This window comes from Rhea pennata, chromosome 5, assembly GCF_028389875.1.
Source record: "Rhea pennata isolate bPtePen1 chromosome 5, bPtePen1.pri, whole genome shotgun sequence".
In the NCBI taxonomy this organism is placed as follows: Eukaryota; Metazoa; Chordata; class Aves; order Rheiformes; family Rheidae; genus Rhea; species Rhea pennata.
This window is the reverse complement of record NC_084667.1, coordinates 36,107,508-36,134,552: the sequence shown is the minus strand read 5'-3', so window position 1 is coordinate 36,134,552 and position 27,045 is coordinate 36,107,508. Positions and strand designations below refer to the sequence as shown.

The following is a 27,045-nucleotide window of genomic DNA, read 5'->3' as shown; positions in this document are numbered from 1 at the left end:
CCTAAATAGTCGCAAATGTAGATGACAATGTATGGACTAGGACACCTACCACTCCTCAGCACAAATCAGCATACCCTACCGTGCGGGATTTTCGTTCCATTCGGTAAAAAGGCCACCTGTAGTTTTTCAGTATATACTCACCACAGGCGAGTGGACAGGCGAATGGAATGAACTGCAGTATGGGAAACTTGTACTGAGTATGTGACTTTTCCTCAAAGGGAAGGAGACCAAGCATACTGTTTGCTTAGTTAGTGTATCGAGTGATTTCCCTTTATCTCCATCCACATCATGTTTCCGTAGCTACCTGGGATTATTTGTTATGAGGGCATATGGAATCCAGGAAGTAGGGGGGAAAAAGCACCCAGATTTCCTTTTCAGGACCCCCTTTTAAGCTGTCCTAATGTAAAACATTTGCTGTGTTGAGGATGCATTTCAGCACATGTGCCTCTGAATCAGGACCCACATTGCTTTTTCATTCTCCAGCTGTTTGGAGATTCCCTTGCTTGTGATACTAAGAATGTTCTGATGTGATGCAAATTATGGTTTAGGTAATGGAAGTCTCTCTCATTCTCTTTTCCTGAGAGATGGGGAAATTTCCTTGCTGTGCTTGCAGTGGACTGCGAGCTAGGATCTCCTTTCCTTTTGCCCCCGGTGCTGCTCTTCCCTGCTGCTTACCTTCGTGGTGCTTTTGGGACTTCTCTAAATGTTGCTTCTCATCAAAACAGAACCTCTGCATATTCCTGCTCTGTGTGCGATCTTCATTAATTAATAGAATAGCACACAATTTCCACAGTAGAATTCCCATTAATATCTTATATGGTAAAAAGTGAATATTATTCTTGCCCATATTTTTGCTGTTTAGCGGTTATGTTCTGTATACAACTACATTCTTCTTGTCTCTAAATCTGCCTTTGAATTGAGTTCACAACTAAGCTGAATGCTGAACATAAACAAAATGCACAATTTATCATGTTTTTGATTGATTGGTGGTAGCAAAGGAATAGAGATAAAACTGAAAACTACACTGTAAGGTAATTACTCATATTATTTTTCTTTAATATTTCAATTTTGTTGGTAATGAAAGAATTCATTTAGGATCAGAGCCTTTTAGGATGTGCTTTGAGCCAGACCAAAGCAGGTATGGTTCCTAATGTGAAGATTTTGATAGATTTTTAAAGGTAAGAGCTAAGCTGGTTTTACACGCTACCCCTCCTACACAGAGTTTCTCCACACCCATTCTCTGCCCCTGCCCCTACGTTTTGCTGTCCTGCAGAACATAACTTTAGGGACAACTCTTCTGAAAAACTGACGTGACATGGCCTTGAAAGCACCCTCCCCTTCCTTTAACCTGAAGCGTTTCTCAGTTGGCAGCGGGACCCCAGGAACGGCAGAATCGAGGCAGTTACAGGGCTGCACGCATTGGGTGTGAGCCGCCTGGAGGGCGCAGGACGGGCTGGAGATTCGGCAGTGCAGGGAGCGTCTGTGGAAGCGTGCTTTCAGTGTGACACACTTCGCAATGGGGGAGAAGAGCAAGGGAGAAGCACAGATGGGAATGCAAAGATCCTACAGTTAGAGGGAACGGTAGATATGCAACCTGATCGCTCCAGAGTATATAGTTCTTCCTTCCTTTTGGCATCATCCCTTTCAGTTCTCCCAATATATAATCATTTGAAATTCCTCTTATGTCTCTGTTTCTAAACCCTGAGAAGAGGCAAACCTGAGCCTTGCTGTTTGCATTCTGCTGATTTCAAAGGCTCCTATCCCGCTGGGGCCCATAGCCATAGGAGAGGCTTGAGGGAGGGGGAAGAGATGTTTTTCCTGTTTCTTAGCTGCTGCACCAGATCAGCAGCTGCGGAGGGGAGAGGGAGCACACAGTGGATATCAAGGTGGAAACCAGAGGCTGGGATGCGAGTGACTCCAGAGCTGGACCTGTCCTGTTGCTTGCCACTGCCTCTTGTGCCCCGCGTGGCAGCAGGGCTGTCACTGGCGCCGGGGCTGGCTGGAGGCTGGGGCCTGCCAACGGGGAGCACCCATCTTCTCCGGTCTCGGCCAGGTTTTGCAGCATACAGCAGCAGAAAGCTGCACCCTTGGCATAACTTCTGTCCCATATAGCTACCTGTAGAAGGGTATTTTTCCTTATACTTAAAATCTGTGTTGCACGTTTACAGGAAGTACTTATTTATTCTTCAAATTAGCTGAGCAGGAGAATTAGCTAAACAGAGATGGATTTAGAAATCAGCACAATGCAGCAAGATTCAGAAAAAAAAAAAAAAAACTCCTTGTGAATTAATGAATTTCAGACTGCTTTTCATAAACTAGTTTTTCAAAAGTCATCTGTGAAGGCTCATGTGAAGATTTTTTTAAAGGTAACCTAATAGAATGGAGAAAAGGTTTAAAATTATCTACTGGGCTGTTGCACAGGATATTAAATATTGATTTATCTTGGAGTAAGAATCAAACTAAAGAGTGAGGCTTGTAGTCAGATCAATTTATCTGGAATACAAACTGTATAGCTGTATTTAGTACAATGTCAACATGAATCTTAAAATAAGTGGATGTGTAAAGGTGAGCATTTAGTCTAAATCAATAAATCAATTGACTCTCCAAATCTTCAATTAAAAAGAATATCTTATCAGTTCAAACTGAACTGCTCCTAAATGTTTCAGATGTTTTTTTATTAAAAAAGTGCTTCATTTATTCAGTTCATACTGTATCATAACCTTCTCCTGCACATCATGTTGCAACTAGGAACAAAAATCCACAGTCCAAGACTTATCCAAATCTTAAGTTTTTAATACTCCGAACTCCCTTGAAAACCCAATGTAAATCGTTCAAGTAATTGGCAAATAACACTGTAAGCAATTTTCTGCTACTTGCCACTGTTACTGCACTGCCAAGCTTTTGGTCATAATATAAAAGTTGGCTCAGATTGTACTTAACCAACTAAAACTGATTGCATTCTCTTTTCAGATATAAATAGATGCCAGCATGCCAGCTAGTGGTACTGGCTAAAATGTTTTTCAGTATGTGTAAGTAAGTGTACGTAGGTCTGTAGTAGGAAATCCTTTATCCAAGTGTGACATCAAAGCTGTACTTCCCAGATAATTTAAGTGTTACCTTTGCTTTTGTTTGTACTGTTTGCTTTAAACATATTCATTAGACAACAGCAGAGCCTTTAATGTTCCATGACTGAAAAATCCATCAAACAGATTTATAGCTGAGGCAGTGTGGCATAACAGCTAGTGGACTGGCCTAATGTTCAGAAGTCCCAGGTTCAGTTTTCAGCTTAATCATTGACTTTCTGAGTGACCAGAAGGTAATAATTTCCTCTCTCTCTGCCTCTGCAGATACTGATACCAACTTCTTTTCTAAGCTGATTTGGGTACTACTGTTCCACCATGGTATTATGATTGTCTACAAAGCTGCAAAATATTTATTGCTTCCTCAGGACAATAATGTTCTTTTTCATGCGAGGCACAGCTATAAAATATGAAAACAGCTATAAAATATACAAGTATACAAAAAGTAAGGAAGGTATGAGACAGCAAACTCTTTTATTCACAGGTTGTCTGTGTCCACATGGTAGCAAGTATGACTGGCATGATTTTCCTTCAGTGACTCACATGACCTCTTCCATCTATGTCATGTAGAGTGGATGAGGAGAGGGTAAAGGGAGAAAGAATTCATTTTAAATGAGGAGAGATGTACATAGGACCCAGTTTATGCTTATGCTGATTTCAAGGTAAAAATAGATCTTAAGGGGGACATAACTGATTCATATGCTTTATGGGTAGGAACCACTACTTTTGAAACTCTTATCCAAGATTGCTTGTGAAGATATAAGAGCATTTTCTGAATTGTCATTGTTGCGTTGAGCTGAAGAGTACTTTATTAGACATTTTATGTGGGAAATTTGAAACAAGCTTTTCATGATGAAAACAAAACAAGATTTACAAAATCATCCTGCTTTAAATGAAAAACTAGAGAATGAATTTTTGCCAGTAGCACCAGCTATAGATGACTAGCAGTTTTGTCTTTGTATATTGCAGCAGTAAAATCACATAATTTTTTCAGCCTGTAGGTATTCATTTCGCATTTAAGATGGTTTCAGGTGTAAGGTTTCCTAGACTCTTCATGAAAAAAAATGCATAGCCTTCAGTTACCCTTATAAAATACCATCTCTCTTACATTATTTTGATTTGTACTTTCTGCATGGAAGGGTTACCCCTTCCTTCAGAGGTAAATCTCTCCCAGTTCCCAGGAAGTGCATATTTGCCTGCATTTACGTGTCAGATGTAGAATCTATCCTCCTTTATCAGTTTCTTATTTTTTTTGTTTTGATAAATCTGTAATGTTCCTAAATCCTTTCTGGGCTAATTTCCCCTTGAGTGCAAATTTTTAAAACATAATTTATAAGCAACTTAGTTCTGATTGTATTAGAAAGATAAGTAATTATAGCCATTTAGTAACTTTAGCCATTTCATTTGCCTGATAGTTGTTTCTTTGCCTTCTGCTTGGTTATTCTTAATGCAAAAACTTGTCCACTTGCATAAATCCTTACATGACTGTGTCCTTGTTTTTCTACTGTGTTGTTCCTAAACAAGAATACTTCTTCACACAAGAAGGCCATCAGCCTATGTGACTCAAAGGCAAGTGTGCCCTTTGCCTGACTTCCACTTGAAGGGGAGAAAAGAGTTTCCTTCCAAAAAGAAGGAAAAAGTATCTTTATTAGCCTGGAAAAAAGTTATTTAGTGTTTATTCTCAGATTCAGTATGAGACTGGAAGAGCTAAACACTTTGGCCCTGATTCAGCAGAGTGCATTAATCCATGCTTAATATAAGTATTCGCATTGAGTAGAGCAGTATCCATCCTGTGGGCTCTTGCATATCTTGTGTGCTTGTGTGCTGCATCGGAATGGAGTAAAAGCACTCAACACCTTACAAGATTGAGGCCTATATGAGGCAGCACGGATTTGCAACTTACTGGCTTTTTTTCTGTTGAATGGAGATTAAAGACAGGAACTTGTTGAGGGATACATCTATATCATCACAAGCATTATGTACATCATGCTTGATATTGTAATCATGCAAACAGTAATCTTGCCTTCCTGACATAAACGGTAAGCAGCACATTTTCCTGAGGCTGAAATAATCAGAGAAAAACATGGCAGTGATGGGGGTACAAGAGGCAAAACACTGCATAATGATGTTATTATCATTGTTCCATTGTCACCCATCTTTATTCTTTAGTGATATGTTTCTTTTCTCTCTGAACATAACAAAAAATGCCTGAGTATAAACAGAGTAATAGCAGCAATCAAAAAATGCATTCTTGAAAAGGAATACTTAAAAATGCTACAAAATGAAAAAAATCAGATTGATAAGTACAGAAAAAGCCTACTTAATCTATATATGCATGGTATGCAATTATATATTTACACACTGCACAAGGCAAAGCATATACTTGAACATAGTAGCATTCGGTGGGTTTTTGTTAACTGCCTTGGTTGTATTTATAACGCTAAATATGAATATGAATATTTAAGACCAAAGTGTCTTTTGCATCATTAATTTAAGCTACTGCAGATATCTTCTGAAAATGGCGTGGAACACCCATGTCAAGGGGCCTGCATTGCTTACTGAGATAAGCAGTAGGGGAAGGTGTCCCCAGTATCCCGTAGCTGCAGTTCCAAGGCCCTGGCATTATTTACCGTACTTAAAGTACTGCAATCTATACATATAATATACAACTCTATTCATGTTCAAAGATTTCTGTAACAAAATACAAAAACTCAAGTTTGAATTTCTCCCTAAACTTTAGTTCTTTAATTTTCAAAATTTTTGAAATTGTCAAAATAGTTGGTTTTAAACCCTCGTAACTATTACCCACATCTAAAGTAAGAAAAATGTACTTACTGCAATGTGCTGACTGATTATTGCCTCATATAGTCAATTTTTATCACAGTTTTTCCAGTATTGTTTCATTATGTCACAAAATCTGATGTGTCCCTATCATAAGGCATGTTTGAAATGATAGAATTAAAGTGTCTGTGAGGACATCATCTGTGAGCCTCTTAGCTTTTGTAAGTTTAAAACCCAGCATATCTACGTGTGTCTGTTTGCATGCACTTGTATACTCTATTGTTTGTAGACCATCAGCTTGGTTCTTAGGAAGCTTGACCAGTGCCGCGCGCGGTGCGCGCGCGTGTGTGTTTTGACTTCTTTCAAGTCTCTCTTTTCCTGAATTTGTGTGTAGGGCAGCTGATTTTGCTTTGTGCTGTTGAGGTTTGCAGAACACCACAATGAAATTGAAATTGGTGACTTCTTTTTCTTCCTTTTTTTTTTTCCTCCATTCCAAAAAAAACTGTTGTGTTGTGCTGAACTTAGAATAGTTTAGCTGGTTGTTATATTGCTGTGGCTTCTTGCTGAAGTTGTGTTTCCAGCCTGGAATATTTTACTAGAAGATTAAGAGAAAAGGAGATTCACAGATTTGAGGGCAGTAAGCACATCTCTGATCTCTTAAATTCTGTCCTGATTTTAGTGAATGACAATACTTTTAATAAAATTCAGTCACAAACAGAAAAGATTGGGGAACGTATGCACAGATATGTGTACAGAATCATGGCATTAAGTCTACATTTTGGAAAGGTACTTCATTTATGCATTTTATCAAAGTACTTGGAATAAGTGAGGTCTTTACTGACAAGGTCCAAACATCTGCTAAATTCAACGGAACTATAGCGAAATGTGTATTATTATTCCTCTGTAGTGTCTAGTCTATTACAGAAAACAGCTTGTTTTTGCCATGTCCCTACGAATTTGTCTTGTAAGTAAACAGATGCTTGAATGGCTATTCAGAAGGTCCAAGAGTAACAACTGCATTGCTTGCCAGTCAGCTTAAGGCACAGAAAAAGCAATCCTGCTATTTCCTAAGAGAAATGTATGCCAATTATCATTTATTTCTAGTTTAGTCTGTCTCTCGAAAATGCACATATGTCTGTATAATTAAAAGAAAATATGTTTTTTAAAGGGTTGCATTCAGAGTCTTTGTAGTTACAAGGTACCTAGATTTGGTCTATATCATTTACCAGTTCTCCCTTAAATGTAGTGAGCAATACCTGATGTTACAAAAGAAAATTAACTTCTCTCCCTAGAAGACTCCCAGTTAATCATCTGTGGATGTTGGTCAGGAGGGAAGGGAGCAGCAGAGAGAAAGACGGAATTTCTCTTTGACCCCGACAGTAGAGCAGCTTATACCCTGGAACATGAGATTTGATTATCTTAGCATGTGTTACTACAAATGTTGTTAACAGTCATAAAATTACCCAGCTCTTTAAAAACAAGTGACAGGCCAGGCTTTGGACGCTCTCTAATGTCTAGTGAATTCTACAGGCTTATTATACAGAGTTTAAAATAGAAACTCCTTTTGTTTGCTTTTCATTTACCAGTTGTTAATTTAATTGATTGTCCCTTTGTTTTTTCAAGGACTAGTGACTTATCATCAATCTAAGGTAGAATTCCACAGTTTGTCTGTTTTTTTTTTTTTTTTTTTTTTTAATAAAAAATGTTTATATTTTGATGCATGTGTAATTTTACTGCTAGATTGCTGTATGAATTTGCTGCTGAAACAAAGAGTTAATTGTGAAATTCTCCAATACTGCCATGCATCATGCCTTTGTGCATGAATAAAAAGTTGGAAACCGCATGAAAGCAGTAGTTGGGTTACCACACAACTGGATATGCTTAAGTCTGAACGCTTCATAACTCTAACTACTGGGGAGTTGCAAACTTATAAATAACCTTGCAATTGGTTAAAACCATATTAAAACCATATGAACAAAGACATAAAGCATTTGGTTAAGGGGGCTCAGTAAGCACAGTAATCCTGTTGAAAGTAATCTAACCAGGGCAGATCCATAGCTTAGGAGTGCCTGCAAGTGTGGCAATAGTTAAGGACATGTCAATAATTTATGTTTAGGAGGGCATAAGATGCTATCTTAGGAAAGATTTGCTATCTGTTCTTTTTCCTCCAAAAATATGTTTTAAATCTACACACTGCTATTTTTAAGACAATCTTCAATGTACTGGTGTCTCTTAACATATTAGTACATACTGAATGCTACCAGTAATCAGAGGATTCATCTAAATGCTTCTTGTTTGTGTTCAGAGCTCAGAGTAGCTACTCCTTCCTTGAACCAGGGGCTCACAGTCATCTGAGCCTCAGAAGTCAGATTTCCAAAATAATTAGCTAAAAAAAAAGACATTTAAAAGTAGGCAGTCTCTGCTTGCATGTATTTGTCTGATTAGTTTTTAGCGTTTAGTGCTCCTGTTTTCAAATTTTTTTCCAGATACTCTAAATTTTAGCAAAATTGAGATTGTCATGTTTGACTTCAGAGCTTAGGTCTTAAAGAAGGAAGCCCCATATCATGATAATGCCTATGAAACGCTGGTAATCAACAGCTTCAGAGTATTTTCTGCTTGTGATGGTCCTGTGCATGTCGTGCTATCACCTGGAAGCCAGCTGAGGCTTGTCAGACAAGCAAAATAATGTTAGGGTAAATTTCCTCATAACTGCTTTTAATCTCTTACTTTTCAGTTATGCTAGAAGACAGAACAATATATTTAAAAGGGGACTTGATGGCTTCTCTCTGTCTTTGTCTTTTCAAGCAGGCTGTTTGTTTTCAGGCACTGTTATTTAATACAAATCTGTAGTCTGCAGCAGGGATGCTATTCCATTCTGTATGTTCTCAGGCAAAGGTAGTAGTGGAGCACTTTATGAACAATACAGAGGCCTTCAAAAACAGAAAATGGCAGTAGGTTGGGGGGTGAATTCATTGAATTGTCGCTCTTCATCTGCTTCTTGAGATTATACTCTGGAATCAGTGAAATTATTGGATTTAGGTATTTCACCTACATAAAAATACAGTAAGGTCAAGATGCATCAGCATCACAGAAACTGGCATATCATTCATTCATCCAATATAAAAATCAGTGGTTGGAAAAGATATATTTTATGTCTGGTAATCTCTTAAAATATCAGCATTTGCTAATTTAGTATCTTAGGTTCCTTGGAGCAATTCCTACTGCTCTGATGTTAAAAACAAGTTCTAGATATTCACCCTGAAGTTCTGCAAAATGAAAAGCCTTTCTGTGATGCTGCTTTTCTTTTAGTTGTAACAATAATGCGACTATTGTGTTTGTCTACTCTGCCATCCAAAGAATTCCAGCAGTTGCATGCCTACACACCAGGAGGATGATTGACATTGTTGTAATAAGGTTAATGTTTAAACTTCCCACCCATGATAACTAAAATATCCAAAGATAAGGCTGAAAGTCAATTTGTAATTATCCCTGCTGTGCCAAGAAGTTGCAAAAGATTCTAAGCAGAGGGTAATTTAACTTTTCAGTCCTAGCTGTTAAAAAGTAGAAAGGTGGAAAGTTTGGGACATTTGTATCTTGGTTTTTGAGACTAAAAAATGGTCTTATAGTTCCTCCTTATTCAAATTGTGAATATTTTTCTCTGTGTTTGCTTAAAACGTCCTTTTGATGTTTTCAATATAGGGATTTTTTACCTGTTGTTTCCTGTCCATGGTAGGTAAATGGAATAGGTCACATTTACAAATAAGCACTAGAACATTCATTAGGGAATAACTCCATTGAAATATATTTTATACATAAAGACAACACCTGATAATTATTTGTAGTCATTCTAACTGAAGTACTGTCCTCAAAAGAAGTAATATCCCTTCAGACATGCACTCTGTGGCTTCTGTGAATGACCAATATACACTCGGTTTCTAGAAACTGACTCTTTAAATGACTGTTGGTAACTGCTTCCAACTAGACTATTGAAATAAGAGGTATTACATCATTCTCCAAACACGTCTACTTAAATAAAATGTATTTGTTTGCTACGTGTGTGTGTGTGTGTGTGTGTGTATTTTTTTAAAAATCTTTCACACGACGATCAGCATGCATGCCATTTTCCATTTCAGTCTAAGCATACATTTCAGATGTGGAAAAAGCAAGCATGTTGAAATAATTTGAGGCATGGGTATAGTCGGATCAGTCTTGGTAATCCAGAAGGGAGGGGTGCCCAGTGTATTATTACATTTCGTATATTATTTTTCAAAAGATGGATGCAATCAGTCATCTTCTCGCATATGGTTTAAAAAAAACTTGTCCTGCTGGCAAGTAAACTGTTATTTAAGTACACAATCCACTGTACTACAGAAACAGTTTTGCCAAACTTGTCCAAGTATTCTCACATCCTTAAAGATAGTATAAATATCATTTATAGCAAGCAGTTTACTTCAGACTATATGGAATGCCTTCCTGCTCCCCTGATCTAAGTGTCCCAGTTTGCATTATGGCCTTTATTGCTTCTGTTTGATGGAGTGATCAGTAAAAATTTAATGACACTATAAAATAATAAAAATGTCATTAATTTACCACGGATCTTGGATGCAGTGGTTGTAAAGTTACATTAATAAACAGAATATTTTTTACAACAAAAAGCATTGTTACGTGGGAACGTATAAATAACACACATAAATTTAAGAGCAATTTTACTGTTAGCACACACATTATTATGGAATAGCCAATAAGTGTATAAAACATAGTATATAAAATTTTATGAAAATATACTGTGCACATCAAAAATTCAGCTTTTATCTAAGTGCAGAGAAAAGCCATTATTGTGTGCTCACTGTTTCATTGCTCTTCTCTCACAAGATCACAATTTTACATTTGTTTCTCGTCATTTGAAGTTTGCAGCTTTTTCAGAGGAAAGGGCTACTGCTTCCTTTTCCTTTTCTCCTCACTTTACTAAATCATTCTTTTACCTTCTACACATGAAGAAAGAATAGATACTTTTGGCAAGAACATGAAGAAAAAGTTGCTAATTTAATGGGGAAAAATAAAAAGCCCAGGGGTTGATAGGCTTGCTTGACGACTCTGCATATAAGGGATAACTGTCTGGCAGTCTATCTGTCATCACTGGGGCTGCTCCATCATTGCCTGTGATAGTATGTGAATATGATGGATGCCACAGCCTTGTGGCTCATAACATTTAACATTCATCAGCTCTCACTAACGGGGGCTTTATAATTTAAATATCCATATTTAATATGCAACATCTACCTCATACATCATAATTTCAAAGCACTTAGAGAACCACCAGTCCTACAAGACAGTGGAGCAGACTTTAATTTTTTCAATAACTTTTACGTTTTCTGCATGTTTGTGACTGACAATGCATAAATAAGTGCCTAATCATATCACAGAATGGAAAATTAATATTTGGCTGTAAACAAGATTTTTTTTCTTCTTCTAATGTTAAAGAAATGTATTTTTACCATATGCAGAAGCACAAAGGATCTGAATTGTGCTAAGGAAAGCTTTCTGATTTCAAGTGCAAACTCTCATTGATTGTATAGGTCTAGTCATATGAAAAAAGGTTGTCAAAGTCATGTCCTAAACCCTTTTTCTGAAATTTAAATGGGAAAGCTTAACATGACTGCATAGCGTAAACTTCTGAGTCAGTATGAAAAATCGTTCAGAATAGGGATCCAAATTACTTTTTCAAAAGAAGCAAAACACCTTCAATGTCCATATGAGGTGTATTTAATTGCAAAGTCAGCAAAATAGGTCTGAGAAAGTATTTAGCAGTCTAAGTTTCTATGACTGCAGGTTCAGGAGGTAGCAATATAACCAGTAGTCTATGTATATGTGTGCAAATATAATGCATGTGTAGGCAGCATATTTATTAGTGCATGTATGTATAGACATTTACTTTTACAGAAAGTGTATGTGTTTTTGTTTGTTCATATGGGAATACTGTGTACAGAGTCAATCTTCCTTTCAGTTCGTGTTCATACTAGGGAAAAGATATATTATTAAAGGATTATTAGTTTGAACAACTAATCACTTTACTCCCCCTCAAGGGAGGGGAGTAAAGACAAATCCTATAAAAAAGTAAGGGTTGGAGACTAGTGGGACAAGTTTCCTCTCTAATAATAAATTACGTATGAATTTGTTATGTTTTGTTGAATTTTGTAGACATCTACTAGATTAAAACATTCTTAGCATTGAGGAACACTTTTTACATTTCTTTTGAATTTGTCTAATCCCTATACCAATATTGAATTTTTTACAATCAGTATAAAGATTATTTTCAGTAAAAAAGGAAGCAAAGAAATGACTTTAAAAGATGTTTCAAAGATTTAAATGTAGTTAGCTTTGTTAGAGTGTTTTATGAATTAGAGGAGGAAGTTATTAAATAACCATAAGTACATTTCCTTTGTTTGACAAGAGCCAGGTATTTTTAGGGTATAAGTACTTTCATTTTACTGTTCCTGAACCTTATCATGTAATTTTCCCTGTTCTCCTTCTGTGTCAAAATATTGATATTCTTTGAGAAACTTTCCTTTTTTTCCTCTTTTTTAACAGAATATTTTCTGGTAATATCAAAGAGAATGAATGACTAGAAAGATATTTCAAATGTGCATATTGATACATAGCAGGGTCTGTTGATTTTTATAGCAGAAAGGTATGTCTCTTTCTAAAACACACTGAAAGGCTGTTCTTCCAAGAATATTGCAGGTGCTGTGTTAACATCCTTAAGAAAAAGCTTTTAGTGCAAATATTTTGGAAGAGACAATATATGTGCCAAAAGCTGTTTTCTTAGTACTGATCTTTGTTTTTATCTCAACTGCAAATCAGTACTTTGCAGTAAAGCGCTGAATCCTTGACAAACTTATTTTATATTCTATCTGCCAGTAGAACAGATCCCGTCCTGATGATTCAGGTGTATTGTTACAGCGCACAACAGCTTTCAATACGATATTAGGCCTCTAGTTTTACTATGCCTTTCTGCAGACACATTTCATTTTTAACTATTTCTTTTGACACAGATTTCTGTGTATGTTTTAAGCGCCTTCATCAACTACAGATTTCACAGAAGAAAAAATTATGAAGTTAAACAAATATAAAATGCAGAGTTATTTTGTTATTTTGACTGGAAGATTCTGAGAAACTTTTATAAATGCAATTAGTATCTGAAATGCCTCAGCTGCATGTTGTAGCAAATCCAGTGTCAGTTTTGTGCTTCTCTTCTTTCCTCTTCAAATTAAAAGAAAAAAGAAAAGAAAAGAAAAGAAAAGAAAAGAAAAGAAAAGAAAAGAAAAGGAAAGGAAAGGAAAGGAAAGGAAAGGAAAGGAAAGAAAAGGAAAAGAAAAAAGAAAAGAAAAGGAAAGGAAAAGAAAGGAAAAGAAAAGAAAGAAAAGAAAATCCATGATTGAAGGAATCAAAAGAATTCCTGAATGGTTTGGCTCATGGAGTTTCATCACTGAAATATAACGATAATCTAAAAGTAATGAAATTAGGAAGCAAAACTGTTTTGAGGTGGAACAGATCAGGAGCCGAGGCCATCAAGTATGTTTTGTCCTTATGAATATTTTCAAGTTTCAAAGCATCTTACAGGAGAAAAACTCATAATCTTTTATTCTTATGCCTAACATGCTCAGTACAGAACTAGGTCATTGAACAATAGGCTGAACAGCAATCAGCACTCTTCTTCTGCATAATGCATTAAGTATAACGTGGAGAAACTGTTCGTAGAGCTGAAAGCTGGTATTTCATGTCTGTAAATTCAAGCTGACATGACATTTAATATTGTTTCATAGTAATGAACAACAAGGTTTCGTTCATTCACAAGTACAACATAATGCTAAGTTTAGTCTGAAGAGGTAACAACAAGGCAAGAGGGAAAACATGTTATGTTCCTTCAAATGAGAACGCTAAATTAATGATAACCGTTGAACGCTTAGCTACTGATACACAGTACTACAGAGACTACTATTGTGAGACAGTATTACACTGTCAAATGTAGTGCCCTTGTCCGGCAGTTGATTGAAGAATTGGGTTAACACATAAAATACACTTTAGTTTCGACTTTCCAGTTCCAGCTTTCCCATGGAGGTGTTCAGCTCCCCAAAGCTTTGTGTTTTTCTAGGCGTATGCGCTCTTTTTCTTTTTTCTTTTTTTACTCTCTTTATATAGAGATTCCCTTTCCACTGAGGTACAATATAAATTCCTAGGCAAAATAATAGTATCAGTATCAATATTCCTTCTTTCAAATACTTGTCTTTGAAAACCTCTTGCATAAAATTCAGACTTGTGTTTTTTCAGAGATACAAATGCAAAGTTGAATCTCATGGGAGGGGAGTACGTTTCCATTAAATTAGCAGTATACCAACTCTTTCTTCAGCTTCTGAATTTTCATGTCTCCCAAATGATTGTTTTTTGCAGTTTGTTAGAAAATTCAGTGGAAAGACAAAGTGAGCAGCATAGATCAGCGCTGTTTTCCTGCCAAGAGTGTTTCATGTTTGCATGTACAATCACTTATGCATTATGGAGGTGCAGATCAAAATAATTTCAAAGTTTCTGTATATGTTTTCACATTAAAAACTGATTTTCATAAATGTGAACACTCAGAACCTGTGAAACTTTGTCTCAGTTAAATTTCTAATTAAATGCACTCATTTGTTCAATTTAAAAAATAAGGCATGTATCAGTGCATACATACATGCATAGCACATAGATAAAACTAAATTATATGGCACATTAAGAACACTTCTGTTCTTTTCCAGGAAAGATCAAGGTTTGAAAATCTAGGCCCACAGTTAACAGGAAAACCCAATGAAGATGGAAAACTGGGCCCTGGTGTCATTGATCTTACAAGGCCAGAAGATGCAGAAGGTGAGTTGCAGTTTTGACCTTGTGTTGTTGAACACTGTTGCACAGAATGGTATGTAGCCGAACTGCTGCCAGTGTCATAGGTGCAGAAGAGCTTACATCCTAGGGTGAAACTGGAACGCTCTTTATGTGTTTCTATGAAATTATAATACATCCATAGCAAAGGCTGCATACAGGAAAAGTTTTCTCTTGCATATATCCTCTAAGACCTCCTGAAACACAGCTGTGCCAAGATGTTGCAAAAGAATCTTTTGCACAGATTCCCTTACAGGCTTCCCTTAGCAACTAGCAATTGTTTACATTTTATATTATTAATAAAAGCGTAGGATAAACTAGGAAAATCATCTCAGCAAAACAATACATGCATGTATAATTTCACCAGCTCTTAAGGATTTAGCAGCTTTGTAGAAGGTTAGAGTTCTTTAAGAAGGTTACCTACCATTGTACTCACAAGCTATTCAATATACAGCAAGCACTATTTTATTGACAGGCAGCTGTCGATTGACAGAAGCCAAAGAAGTAAATCAGTATTTCTGATGACTTAGTCTAGTCTCTAACAGGGTTACCACGTGTGCTCTGGGTGTGGATGCCTTTGCTATTCTCTCTACCCCGTGACAGATCAGAAAGCAACATGTAGCCCTACTTAGCAGTCACTATACTAAGTTTTATTTCCTATTTGGATACAATATTACACAGTGTTCTGTCCCCTCAATTTACTACTTCTTTTTGAGAATAAATTCTCTCTTTTTTTAAACCTGGCAAGTTCTAGTTATGCCACTGCTCTTCAGAAAAAGGTTAAAATATCTCTAAATCTTCCCATTAACAGCCAAACATCTGACTGGTTCACAATTTGCTCCTTTTCTTGGATCAAAAGAGTAAGACCAATAAACTTGTGACTGTTGACAAAAAGGGTTATTTTCAAACAATTCTTGCAATACAGAGACAGAATTTGTATGATAAAAAGGCATTAATATCCTTTGTATAGAGAAATATTTCTCTGAGCACATCATAGTCTATTCTGTCTCTTTGTGACCCAAAACTAAATAGTCCAGGTAAGGACTCATGAATTGTCCCTTCATTTTGAAGTCTGACAACAACAGCCTATGTAAATGTTATTTTGGATGAGGAGAGTATGTATACAATGGAGAAGCTGTACATTCAATTCTAAGATTGACTCAGTTTGACTGTTGTTGTATTGACTGGTCCATACAGAGAAGATTTCTAGACTCCGTAATAATGAGTTGAGACGATGACTGGAGCTCATTAACCATTTATTATTCATTTGGAGGCTAGCATCGTAATGAAATATTTCAGATTTTCCCAAAAGGTAAATTTTGTTTCTAATATTTTTGTTTCTAATATTTTCTAATATAAGACCCAAAATTTTCAGATTCTCATTTGTAGGGCACTATTATTTATAAGCTTCATTTACTCTTCCTTTATTGCATGTGATTGGCCACTGCCATATTGTTCCTAAACAGAAAAATAATGAACAGAAAAAGAAAATAGTTAAGAAATAACATAATAACATATAGATAGATGTTTTGCTTTTTTTTTTTTTTTTTTTTTTTTTGAAAAAAGGAGTTAGGAGGCACATGGACTTTCAAAAGTATTTGCTGACTAATCAGTTATTTATAAACTGCTATGAAAAGGAATTCCCATCCTGTGGCAACTTCTCATATTTCAACAAGTTAAAGGAAGATTTTTTTCCTCAATTGAGATGAAATGTTGCAACGCATGAAAACATACTTACAGATGCATTGTTACTGATTCCTATGACATAAAGTCCCAACAGATTTTCTTGGGTTAACTCATTTCCTTCAATTCAAGCTTTCTCTTTCTGATGTCCTTAATTTACTGTCCTGGTACACCTCGTGGTACTGGTAGCCTCTCCTGTTACTGGATAGTACAGAATGAAACTTTGACATATGTAACCTAAGCTACATTGATGTGTGCTGGTTTAAGGACAGTGTATATGTCTTCCTAGAGCTAGTGGGGCAGTTTGTGGCATGGTGTTTTGCCATGCAGGAAATCTGAGTTCATGAATGGATTCAGATTTCCAGACTTGGTTTAGCAGCCAAGAGATGTCTCTGGAAAAGAAGTGCTGGATGAATCCCTCTGCTGATCTGAGGAAAAAAGCATTGGCAAGGGTTCAGAACTGAGTTGCTTATTTGTCCTTCTAGTTGTAGACAAGGTGAACTTAGATCAGTTATTAGGTGGATTTATAAAAGACATTAAAATATCACGCAAGTTTTATCCCTTGTCTTTGGCAAGCTCTCTAGGAGATGACACTCTTAGCATGGCATGTCTTAGATTGGAAGCCCACTGAAAACAGTGTGGCTGAAATGTCAACGATTAAACTATGGCCTCTGACACACTATAGCAGGCAACAGGCTGTGTTAGTCTTCAAAAATATTACCTCTTCTTCCTAATTGTCATGAAGCTATCACAGATCTTTCTGAGTTTGCATTTTGTGTGTGCTGATGATGTTTTGAGCTTGTCTGCACATGTCTGTTTCAGCATTGGGCTACTAAGAAACTCGACAGCTTACTTTTTGGCCTCTTGTAATAAGAGGGCCTTGTTCCACTGTATTGTGTTGTCAAGACTGCAATCTCAACTGAATGTCAATTTTTCATAAAAGCCATATTCATAATTCTTCTATGACTTAGTGTTTCACATCTTTCCTTCTGTTTTGTCAGTGTTGTTTACTTTTAATTCATCTTTTTCCTATCTTTTTTTGATATCATTTGAGTACAGATTGCTGTAGACACTTTAAGATAATATTTATATGTTTTGTTTTGTGCTGTTACATAAATAACACAATCATATGGAACACGAATATTTCTGAAGTAACATATCGGTGGCCAAGTTTTGACCCCCTGTCTTTCTCCATCAGAAATACATCCAGATCTATGAGGTCCAAGTGCTATTCTGAGAGAGTGAGTGTGTGGCTGTTCGATCTGTTAGATAGTGTTACTCCTATCACCAGAATTTGAGAACTTCAGAATTATGAAGTTTACTGCATTTGAAAAATATATACTGACTGTTTGTAGAGCCTTCTTTTTATTAGGACAGATCTATTCCTGAGCCAAGGGCTCGAAATTTAATCCCACTGCTGGCCAGAAACAGTGCAGAAGTGTACTCTCGTCTACACATGGCTATGCCCCATCTCAGAATGCAGCCAAGATAGGCTGGATCTGGGAATCGTTCCTGGTTTCCCTAGCTTTGATGAAGTCTTTAAGTTTTTTTGTTTTTTTTTTTTTAATAATAAATGTCAACAGACTGCTGCTTTTTATGGAATGCGTATGTAATAATATCTAGCAATGATTTCTCTCAACTCCTTGCCTAGAACATAAGGCAGTGATCTGACTTAGAGGATCAGAGTCATGTTTTCCTTTAATTCTGGCAGTGCTTGTAGTGTTGGGTCATTGATAAGAAGCAGAAGCTACATGTATATTCTTTTTGAATCATGAATTGTTATGCAAGCCTTGGAATCCATTACATTTAGCTCCATGCAATTATAAGATATAAGTAGAAAAGGATACTGCAGAATGAATTTTAAGACATAAATTTGTTGTACCTGCCCAATGTGTGAAACTTCTTTCTTGAGCCTAGTGGTAGCTAGGTGTGCTTTCAGAGGTGACCTAGCATATATGAAGTAGTATTCAAAGCTTAAGTTGCATGTAACTGTCATCTGACTGGAGGCCTTTAAAAATTGTATATAAGTATTTCATATTAAATATGATATAAATTAACATCTCTATTACTTCCTTAGGCAGCAGTAGGACTGGACTGACTATATTAAAAATCATACTCAGACTGTATTCAAAAATATTGTCATTGACTGCGACACCATTTGATGGATAATCCCCAGCTCTTAGAGTTATATCATTAGCTGAGAATCCTCATTGTCATGTTAAAATACATGATACATTTGTAACTACCAAAATTCAAAAATATGATTTGAGAGCCTCATAAATGCTTGGAGACTGGTATGCAAAATTAGAAAAAGCAATTATAGAATTAAACAAGTAATTTTTCTCTTAGCCTCATGATTTTAAAGAAAATATCATCCTTTCTGGGGATAGACTCATGATTTTGAATATTTGAGATTGATGGTAATGAAATGCAGCCTACTAGCATTGATACACCAAGACAGGCTTGAATCTAGCTAAAGCTGAAACCCTTTTTACAGCATAACTGGTATGTATCAACTGACCAGAATGTGGTGGAATACAGTCAGGAGCCATAGCTGAACCTTGTTTAAATTCCTGGGGACTGACGGGCACCCAGAATATGTAATCCTACTGGAGAACCTCAGATGATCTGCAGAAGTTTTCTTGGTTCAGGTTCTGAAAAGGGGATTCCTCTCATAGATCCTCCCTTTTGGTGACAGTGCTGCTTCTTTTGAATCATATACATCTTGCACTTGTATAAGGTACACTGTGCTTACAGCCCCTTCTGGTTTTGTGCTTGTGGTCAAAGGCTTTGGAGATTTGTAGGAAGCATGTTAAGATTTTGCTCATTAGTAGATAGAAATCTGCAGAATAGATATAAATGTTCCTGTTGACAGTTACTGACTTTACCTTAGCCGAGGTTGCAATATGGTTTCCTTCAGCTGTCCTAGTCAGGGGTTTAAATTCCATCAGGACCGGATCCTTGTTCCTGCAAAGAATTGATCTCTTATGATTTTCCTGATTGGAACCTGGGCTGTTCTGACAGTGTCTTACTGTGTGACTTTGTAAAAGAGAAATAATTTTTCTGTGTCCTGTTTTCCCATGTGAAAAAATGTGATCCATTGTGAAGATGCTGAGAAACAAATAAAAAGCACCATATTAGCACTAACAGTTAGTTAAATGTTCAGGTATTATGTTTATTTATATATTGTAATCAGGGGCTAGTGAGTTAAATGTTTGGCCTTGAGGCTTGCCATTTGGGACACCATACCCAAAGCCCTTTTCTTCTGAGTCCTGTTTTGATGTTTTCATTTGGTTTATTTGTCCTGTGATAGTTTTCCTGATTCTATGAAATTTGTGTTTAGCACTTGCTTCTTTTTCCTTTAGTATTAAATCTGCCAGTGTGTGGTAAGCACGGTTCACAGTGCTGAGAATAGGCACTTACCTGCCAGTTTAGATAAAAAGGATTTAAAATAATATGGAATAATCTCTCTGCTTATGTATATTTACTGTATTTGCCCATTAAGCTATTATTTTTTGAAGCCTCCCAAAGATCACTTGTGCTATGAGCCTAGATGAGGAGTCAGTCACTGAGCCGTAGCTTGGACTCCTTGGCCTGTGCTTATCCGTTGTCTCCCGTGGGCTTAGTGCCTGTGTCCTCCTCCTGGCTGTGTCCCCTTTCACTGTCGGTTGTCTCTTAATTTAATTCTGAAGTTCCTTGGTTTAAACATATCATTTTCCTATGTACCAAGTCACTATTTAATTTGATAAAGCCTTATCTGTTTGATGAAGAGATTTCAGACCATGCTCCAAGCAGGCTGGATGCAAAGCAGTTGGGACGGGGAGCTGTATAACCACTGGTGATGTGCTGGATGCAGTAGTAAGTGTTAGACTGATTCTATTAATTCCAGTGCAGATGTACACAGTTTTGGGGTAGGATCAGGTTTTGTATCTGAGCACAGACTCAGATTTGCTTTCAAAAGAACATGTAACTTTTAAATAGTAAGCATAAGAATGTAGTTCTGTAGCATTTCACATGGCAGACTTGCTGAGCAACATAGAAACTCATTGCTCAACGTTTGCAGCAGTTACAACAGTCTGTCTTTTTACGTCCATAAAATTAGCACTTCCCATTTGTATTTGACTTGGGCTAGCCACACTGCAATGCAGTTTGCAGCACAGTGAGGGATTCTGCCTGCCCAGTAGCAAGGGAAATTGCATGGCAGAGAAAGAAAGAAAGGGTGTGAGGCTTCATCACAGATGTAACAGATTTCCAAAGCGTACAGAACAGATGAGTGGTTGCACTGGCAGCAGCAGCAGTGAATGTGGAGTAGCTGATAGGTATGTGAGGGAGAGGAATGAGCTAACTGGGGAAAGAAAGGGAGTTTGTACACCTGCTTTGCAGTGTGGAAGCTACTTTCCCGGTCGGCTTAGGGAGAAACACAAGGAGAAGACACAACAAAGGGAGCAAATATTATCTAAGGAAGAAGGGAAATGAATTGCCACATTATCCAGCTCCAAGGTTTTGTCCATCTGTCAGAACTTCACTTTCTCCATCCCCAGGGACAGAGCAGTCTTCATGACAAGTGCCTAGGTTTTGCAAATCTCTTAAGCGAAGCCAGATCAACCCTGTCTTAAAGGAGCTCCTCTACCTTGTACTCAGAGTTTCAAAATGCTGGTATTTGCAGGAAACAATGCCCAGTAGTAAATAACTGCTTATACTAAAGGGTGACACCCTTTATTTAACTCCACAAAAGGTGGACTTTGACCAGCGATAGAGGTAAATGAAAGGGAACCATGATTTTGCAAGCAGATCAGTCTTGGCAAGCTGCCAACACAGCCCAAACCTGTGAGGTAACTTGTTTAACACCCTGCTCTGCAGAGGTGTAAACAGCAGGTAGTACATGCATGACAAAGCACCGTCTGCTTTGGTGACAGTGCTTCAGAAATACTAGAGGAAAGAATGCTGCTCCTTGCCAGTATTTGTCGCACATAAATATTTGTAATAGTTGCTATGGCAGTTGAGAAGGGAGAGATGAAAATCAGAAAACAGTGAAAGCTGTCTGAAAACAAAGAAATGTTTCCAGAGAGAATACAGCAAGCTCAAACACTGGAATTTTTATTTTCCTGAATTCTTGTTATCAGCCCTTGATAAGCAAAATTCCCATGAGTTTATCTTTATTATTTGAAGATGAAATAACTTCTTAATATCTTAGTTAATTAGATCAGATGCTAAAACGTGGCCTTCATTAATCATGGTTGCTGTTTTTTATACATAAGCCTCTACTTGATTGTATCTGAAACTTGAATGATATGCTTAAATTTTTTGGAATAACACATAACAGATCAGGAATCTGGGATAAAGTACTTAGGCAATTTATTTCAGTTGTGTTGGATGAGATTCAGGGCCTCAGCCTGATCTTGTCTCTTCTGGAGTAACTCAATGCCTGCAAATGGGACAGAAATAAGACCTTCTGTCTTTAAAGAACCATCTCATCACTTTTCTGATAGCAACAACTTTATGAATCCGGTTGTTGCCAGCATCCCTATAAAATTTTACAGGAGGAACTCCCACTTTGAGGGTTGAAAAATCTGAGCTGGGGGTGTGTGATTTCCCTTTGCATTGAAATCGGCTCCTCTGCAGACACTAATATTTAACATACAGTATGTTTCTCACTTTCGGAATAATAAATCTGGCTGTTCTCCGCAAGTGTTACCTTTGGAGGTTCAGCTGTCTAATGCTATTTCTTTTTCCCTATTGCTAAATATAAGGCTTTCTCATTTGCTGTTTCTATGCTACAGTAATTGATTCTTTTAGAATTGCACTTTATTTTAAAAATGATTACAGTCAAATTTCTGATGTTGAACAACCACCATTACAATGCCTGTGGTTTTATATAGGGGTGCCCATTAGCACAGTGATAGTTAAGGTATTGTCACAATTTCCATAACATAGTAAACAATTATTTTCAGGAATTTAGAAAAAGGCTGTAAAAAGTAACTGTAGGCTGCAGGTAGAAAGTCTTTGACCACGAAAAAATTATTGTCACAAATGCTAAAAGCATCCAACGGTTTGCCTAGCTGTTTTTAAGTAAGTGGAGGAAGTGAAAAATTAAATATAGTTGTTCAGTGCTTTAAAAATTCTTTACATAGTCTAAAGTGCACATACCACAGCCGCGGGTGTCAAACACCCCATGGTCCTGATTCTCAGCTCTGCCCATGTCTTTGTTACTCCAGCATTGCAAAAGGAACTTGAAAGTGCCTCAAGCAGACAGTGCAAAATTTGCGGGCACACGGGAATTTTCAGCTGCCAGGAAGCCACCATTATATCAGGCTGCATGGAGGAGGGCAAATCCTGCCCCTCCTCCCCACCTCTCTGAGCCCAGGGAGTGAGGCAGAAATATGAATACAACAGGAAAAAAGCATCATATATCCTGGCTATGCATGAGCACTTCATAGAGTTCAAACAAGTCTTCTTGTTTGTACAGCTTTCTGTTTCTCTAAGTTTATACTGCACACCATTTTCTCCTTCAGAAGCCTCAGCATCCTAGCAATGGAAAAGTGCTTGAAGCATCTGCCTTTCTTCCACATGGACATGCCAAGTATTGAAGCAAGCAGTTAGTGTAGAACTTCACGAGCAAGGAGTCAGTATTTTCTTCATTTTTTCTTTGACTTAATTTTACAGAACCAGTGGTCCAAAATGTTGTGATCATTACAGTATTGTCACAGCTTCTGCAAGTATTAAAATATTACGTTTCTCTTTGGCAGCTGTAGTTACACAGTAAGGGCACTCTTTCTATATAGGTAATTTTTAAGTTTTTGTATAAGCCCTTGTTTCACGGAAAATCCCCCACTTTAAATCCAGATCAGGTAAATGCAAGAATATATTTGGACATTCATTTGCCCCATTTGTACAAACAGCTTCCTAGCTTCACTCACAAACCCAAGTGGGCAGGTGCAGCACATTCGAAAAATTAGCCTTAAGTGTTTTCCCAACATTTTCTAATACTCATTAACATAGAACTCCTGTTCCCATGCTGCTTTTGCTTCTCTCCCTTCGTGATGTATCGTTTACTAATTATATTATTAATTATTCTAATATCGTACCCCCCCAATGTGATAGGCAATAAGAAATAACATATGCATATGCATTCCCTAGCTGTAGGTCCTTGCCATCTAATTACAGACATGATATGACAAGTGAGAACAGCAAACACTGGATGGAAGGGAATTAGTTATTTTGATACACAGAATTGCTAGAATTTGCTAGAAGGTGTCACATGCAATTGTAGATTGAACCCAGGAAATGGGACATTAAAGCAGTGATTCCAGGACACATGTTAAAACTTTTTGGCAGTGTGTTTGCATTTCGTTAGTATCTGCACTGATATGCCAATATATGGTCATAATTTGGGGGAGTTTTGTAAATTGGTGAATTTCGTAAACCTCCCTTTCCATTTTTAAAACCAGGGTCCTTTTATAAATCACATTGCTGAAAAGCTTTAGCTTTTTCAATTCACTATTTTGCTACATAGGAGCAAGCAAAGTTGTTCATTTAGAATTTTCAGACACACCTTGAACAACGCATCCAGCAAATATGAGGTCATGCTGCCTTTTTCTCTACGGTGAATTGCTGTCTGTCATTTTTCCATCTTAAAACAAAAGAAAACATTGACTGAAATATGAATAGGCTGTGTCCTATGGCCCTTGCTCAGACAGGATTTTTTAAAATACTGTTAGGCATGACTGAAGACTGTGGAATCATTCTCTGTTTTAAAATCAGTATCACATTTTCTGATTTAAATTATGCTGGTAACACTTCCACTGGCAATAAGTATGTTACTCTCGTTGAAACATTTTTATGTTAAATGTATCAGTCCATTCCTCTTCATATCCATTTGACTTTGAAGCTGATTGATGTAGTAACAATAACTGCCCAGTTTTTACCACAACAATCTTCGAAAAAGCGACTTGCAGTATCGTTAGAGCTTGTCAGATATGTAATACTAATTTTTAGGGAAATTTCTCTTGGGTTGGAGTAGTTTGTCCATGGTTTCACCTGCTATGGGCCTTTGCTTTCCTCGGTTATGTATGAAATTAAATATGAAATGGAAACAATGGTATCTGTAGGGGGGACGTAGACTGGAGTTAGACCTGATGGCTGATAATCCTTTACTTCTAGTGTCACTGCTTCAGCTGCATAACGTTCAACTTCAATATGTTTTACTTTTTCTGACAATAATATCTGTCTCAGAGGAGGGTTGTTAGGGTTTAATTAATTATCTGTGAAGGGTCTTGAGGTGTGCAAATGGCACATGACTGAAAAATATTAAGACACTTATGTATCTCCCTGAATTTATATTAAAGGCTGCTGCTTCCTCCCCCTTTCTATCTAGGTGTTTCATGGATCTCCAGAGAGTAACTTCTCCTGCACTTGTGTTACAGCACTCGTGAGATTATGCTGGTCATTGAGGGCTGAAGTCAAACCTTAAGCACTGATTAATTCAGTTAATATTCCATATAATTTAATAGGTGATTATATTGTTTTTAGGTGTACTCCATGCCAAATTTCCATAAGGGTTAATTTTGCCATAAAATGTGGTCAAGAAATCTAAACTGTTTGTGTAAGCCATCAAGAAAATAGTTACATTTAGGGGGGTTGATTCATTTAAATAATGTGGATTTGGGCATAGCTGGCTGCGGAGCATGGAAGTGATAATAGCCTATTTAGAAATATTGTTTCAGCATTTAATATGACCCAACTTGCAGTTCAGTTTAGAACACTGGTGAGTGAGCTGCTACCACTGCTTGAGCTGCAAAGAGCTGCTTTCATTTTACACACGGAAGAAGGATATTTCACTGTTAATTTTACTTCCAGTCTTTCAAATTGGGAAAGAAGTACATGCAGGTTGTGAGGATAGTTGTGAAAAGTGGTGTTCAGCTTTAATCAAGATGAAGAATTCTGCTTGCATATGTAAAACAAATGTACTGAAAAAGTAAACTCGCTGCCACCAAAACTGAAAACAAGAGACTTTGGAAAATATATGCTGATACATAACTGGCTAGAATTTCCTTCATTTTGCAAAGCCACGAGCCACATGCATCAGCTCACCGCAAAGTCATTAGGTCTTTTTAAACTCAGATGAAAAACATTAACAAATACCACAAAAGGCTTTAGTATGGCCCCTTTGTTCATTCACATATGGCAGTTTATAACTCCTGCACCACTTGGGCCGTGTGTTTGTTTAAGCTGCCTCCATCAGGCCAGCCCTGAAAGAACAAAAGACATCTTGAGCGATCCTAAGCAGGAAATGGGCTAATCTAAACATGGCTTGTGACACTATAAGTAGAATAGAAAGGGGAGGGATTGATTAGTCATTAATGTCCAATTGACTCCATATGGATGTTGCAATAATAAGGCCTTTTTTTTCAGTGCAGTAGCGGAGTTATTGAATTAGAGGTTTATGTTTCCTCAGAGCTGACCTTAGGGAATTCCCTTTTGGTTCTTCTTGTTGATGTTTGAAAGAGAATGGCGTCTCTAATAGGAAAAAGAGAAGCCTTATCATAACTGAGTGTTGCATTAATGTAGTCAACCTGTGCTACAGTATATTCTCAACTCTTAGTATTTACTTAGCATGTTTCAGAACCTCTGCAGATGAAATATTTTAAAGACCATTTAAATATTACACTACTTCATGAATCAGCCATATGTTTCTCAGGTCTTTCCTCCTTTCATTCACTGGTGTGCAATTTGTGAGAAGTGTTGGGCCCTCAAATCCCAGCTGAATAATATTTGTTTAGCATTTGGAATGAAAGCGGCTTGATGAACAGACACTTCCCTACAGAACATTTGTGCCTCTGTGCAACTACCAGCATCGCAGTCCCAGAGCTAGTCATGTTTCTGCGTGGGTGTTAGCTTTGCATAGTGAGGACAAGACACACCAGTAATGACAATAGTTCATGAGATGCCCGTTTGTTTTGCCTCTCCTGCTGGTAACAAAGTAAAGAAAATCTTTTGAATGTGGGGATGGGGATAAAAAAGTGAAAGGCAGCCAAGGGACAAAGCAAAGATAAATGTTACCCTAACGCTGTTGCAGGTCACTTAGATAACAATTAAGTAGCAATTTTTATAACCTTTTCCAAAATTAAATGTACTAGCTCAAAATAATAGCTAAATTATTTTCTTCTTGTACTCTTAACTTTCCATATCTTTTTGTCTGTCTATTCTTTTCAGATTTGCATTTTTCTTTTTTACTTAAAATACTGGTTAGGAGCTGGAAAGGGGACTGCCAAGCCAGTTTTTCACTCCCCCTATCTTCATGGCATTTCCATGTTAGGAACAACCCATCTCTAGCAGCCAAAGTCTCACTTAAGTTTCCACGTTCATTTGGTTTTGGTCTCGGCAATTGCTAGCTGCTAGCAGGGTACTTGTATAAACACAGACTAGGCTTTATATTTTGGAGGTTGCAATCTGTCCCTTACAAGGTAGACAGAAGTTGTCATCTCAACTTAATGAATAAGTGATGATACCAGTTTTACTGTTAACAGTTTTACTGTTAGAAATATGGTCTTTATTTCTATATACTCTAACTTGGTATATGTCTATGGAAGAT

The 27,045-nt window shown here is 37.1% G+C and overlaps 1 protein-coding gene across 13 annotated transcripts in view; it reads left to right on the top strand.

Moving 5' to 3' along the window:
• The window catches only part of SOX6 (SRY-box transcription factor 6), a 366,958-nt gene that overhangs the window by 324,480 nt on the left and 15,433 nt on the right, over nt 1–27,045 (top strand). For all 13 annotated transcript variants that reach the window (XM_062576052.1, XM_062576050.1, XM_062576051.1 and 10 more), the window contains one exon: nt 14,651–14,759. In XM_062576052.1, coding sequence (XP_062432036.1) covers nt 14,651–14,759 — 109 coding nt within the window. The remainder of the gene's footprint in view (nt 1–14,650; nt 14,760–27,045) is intronic.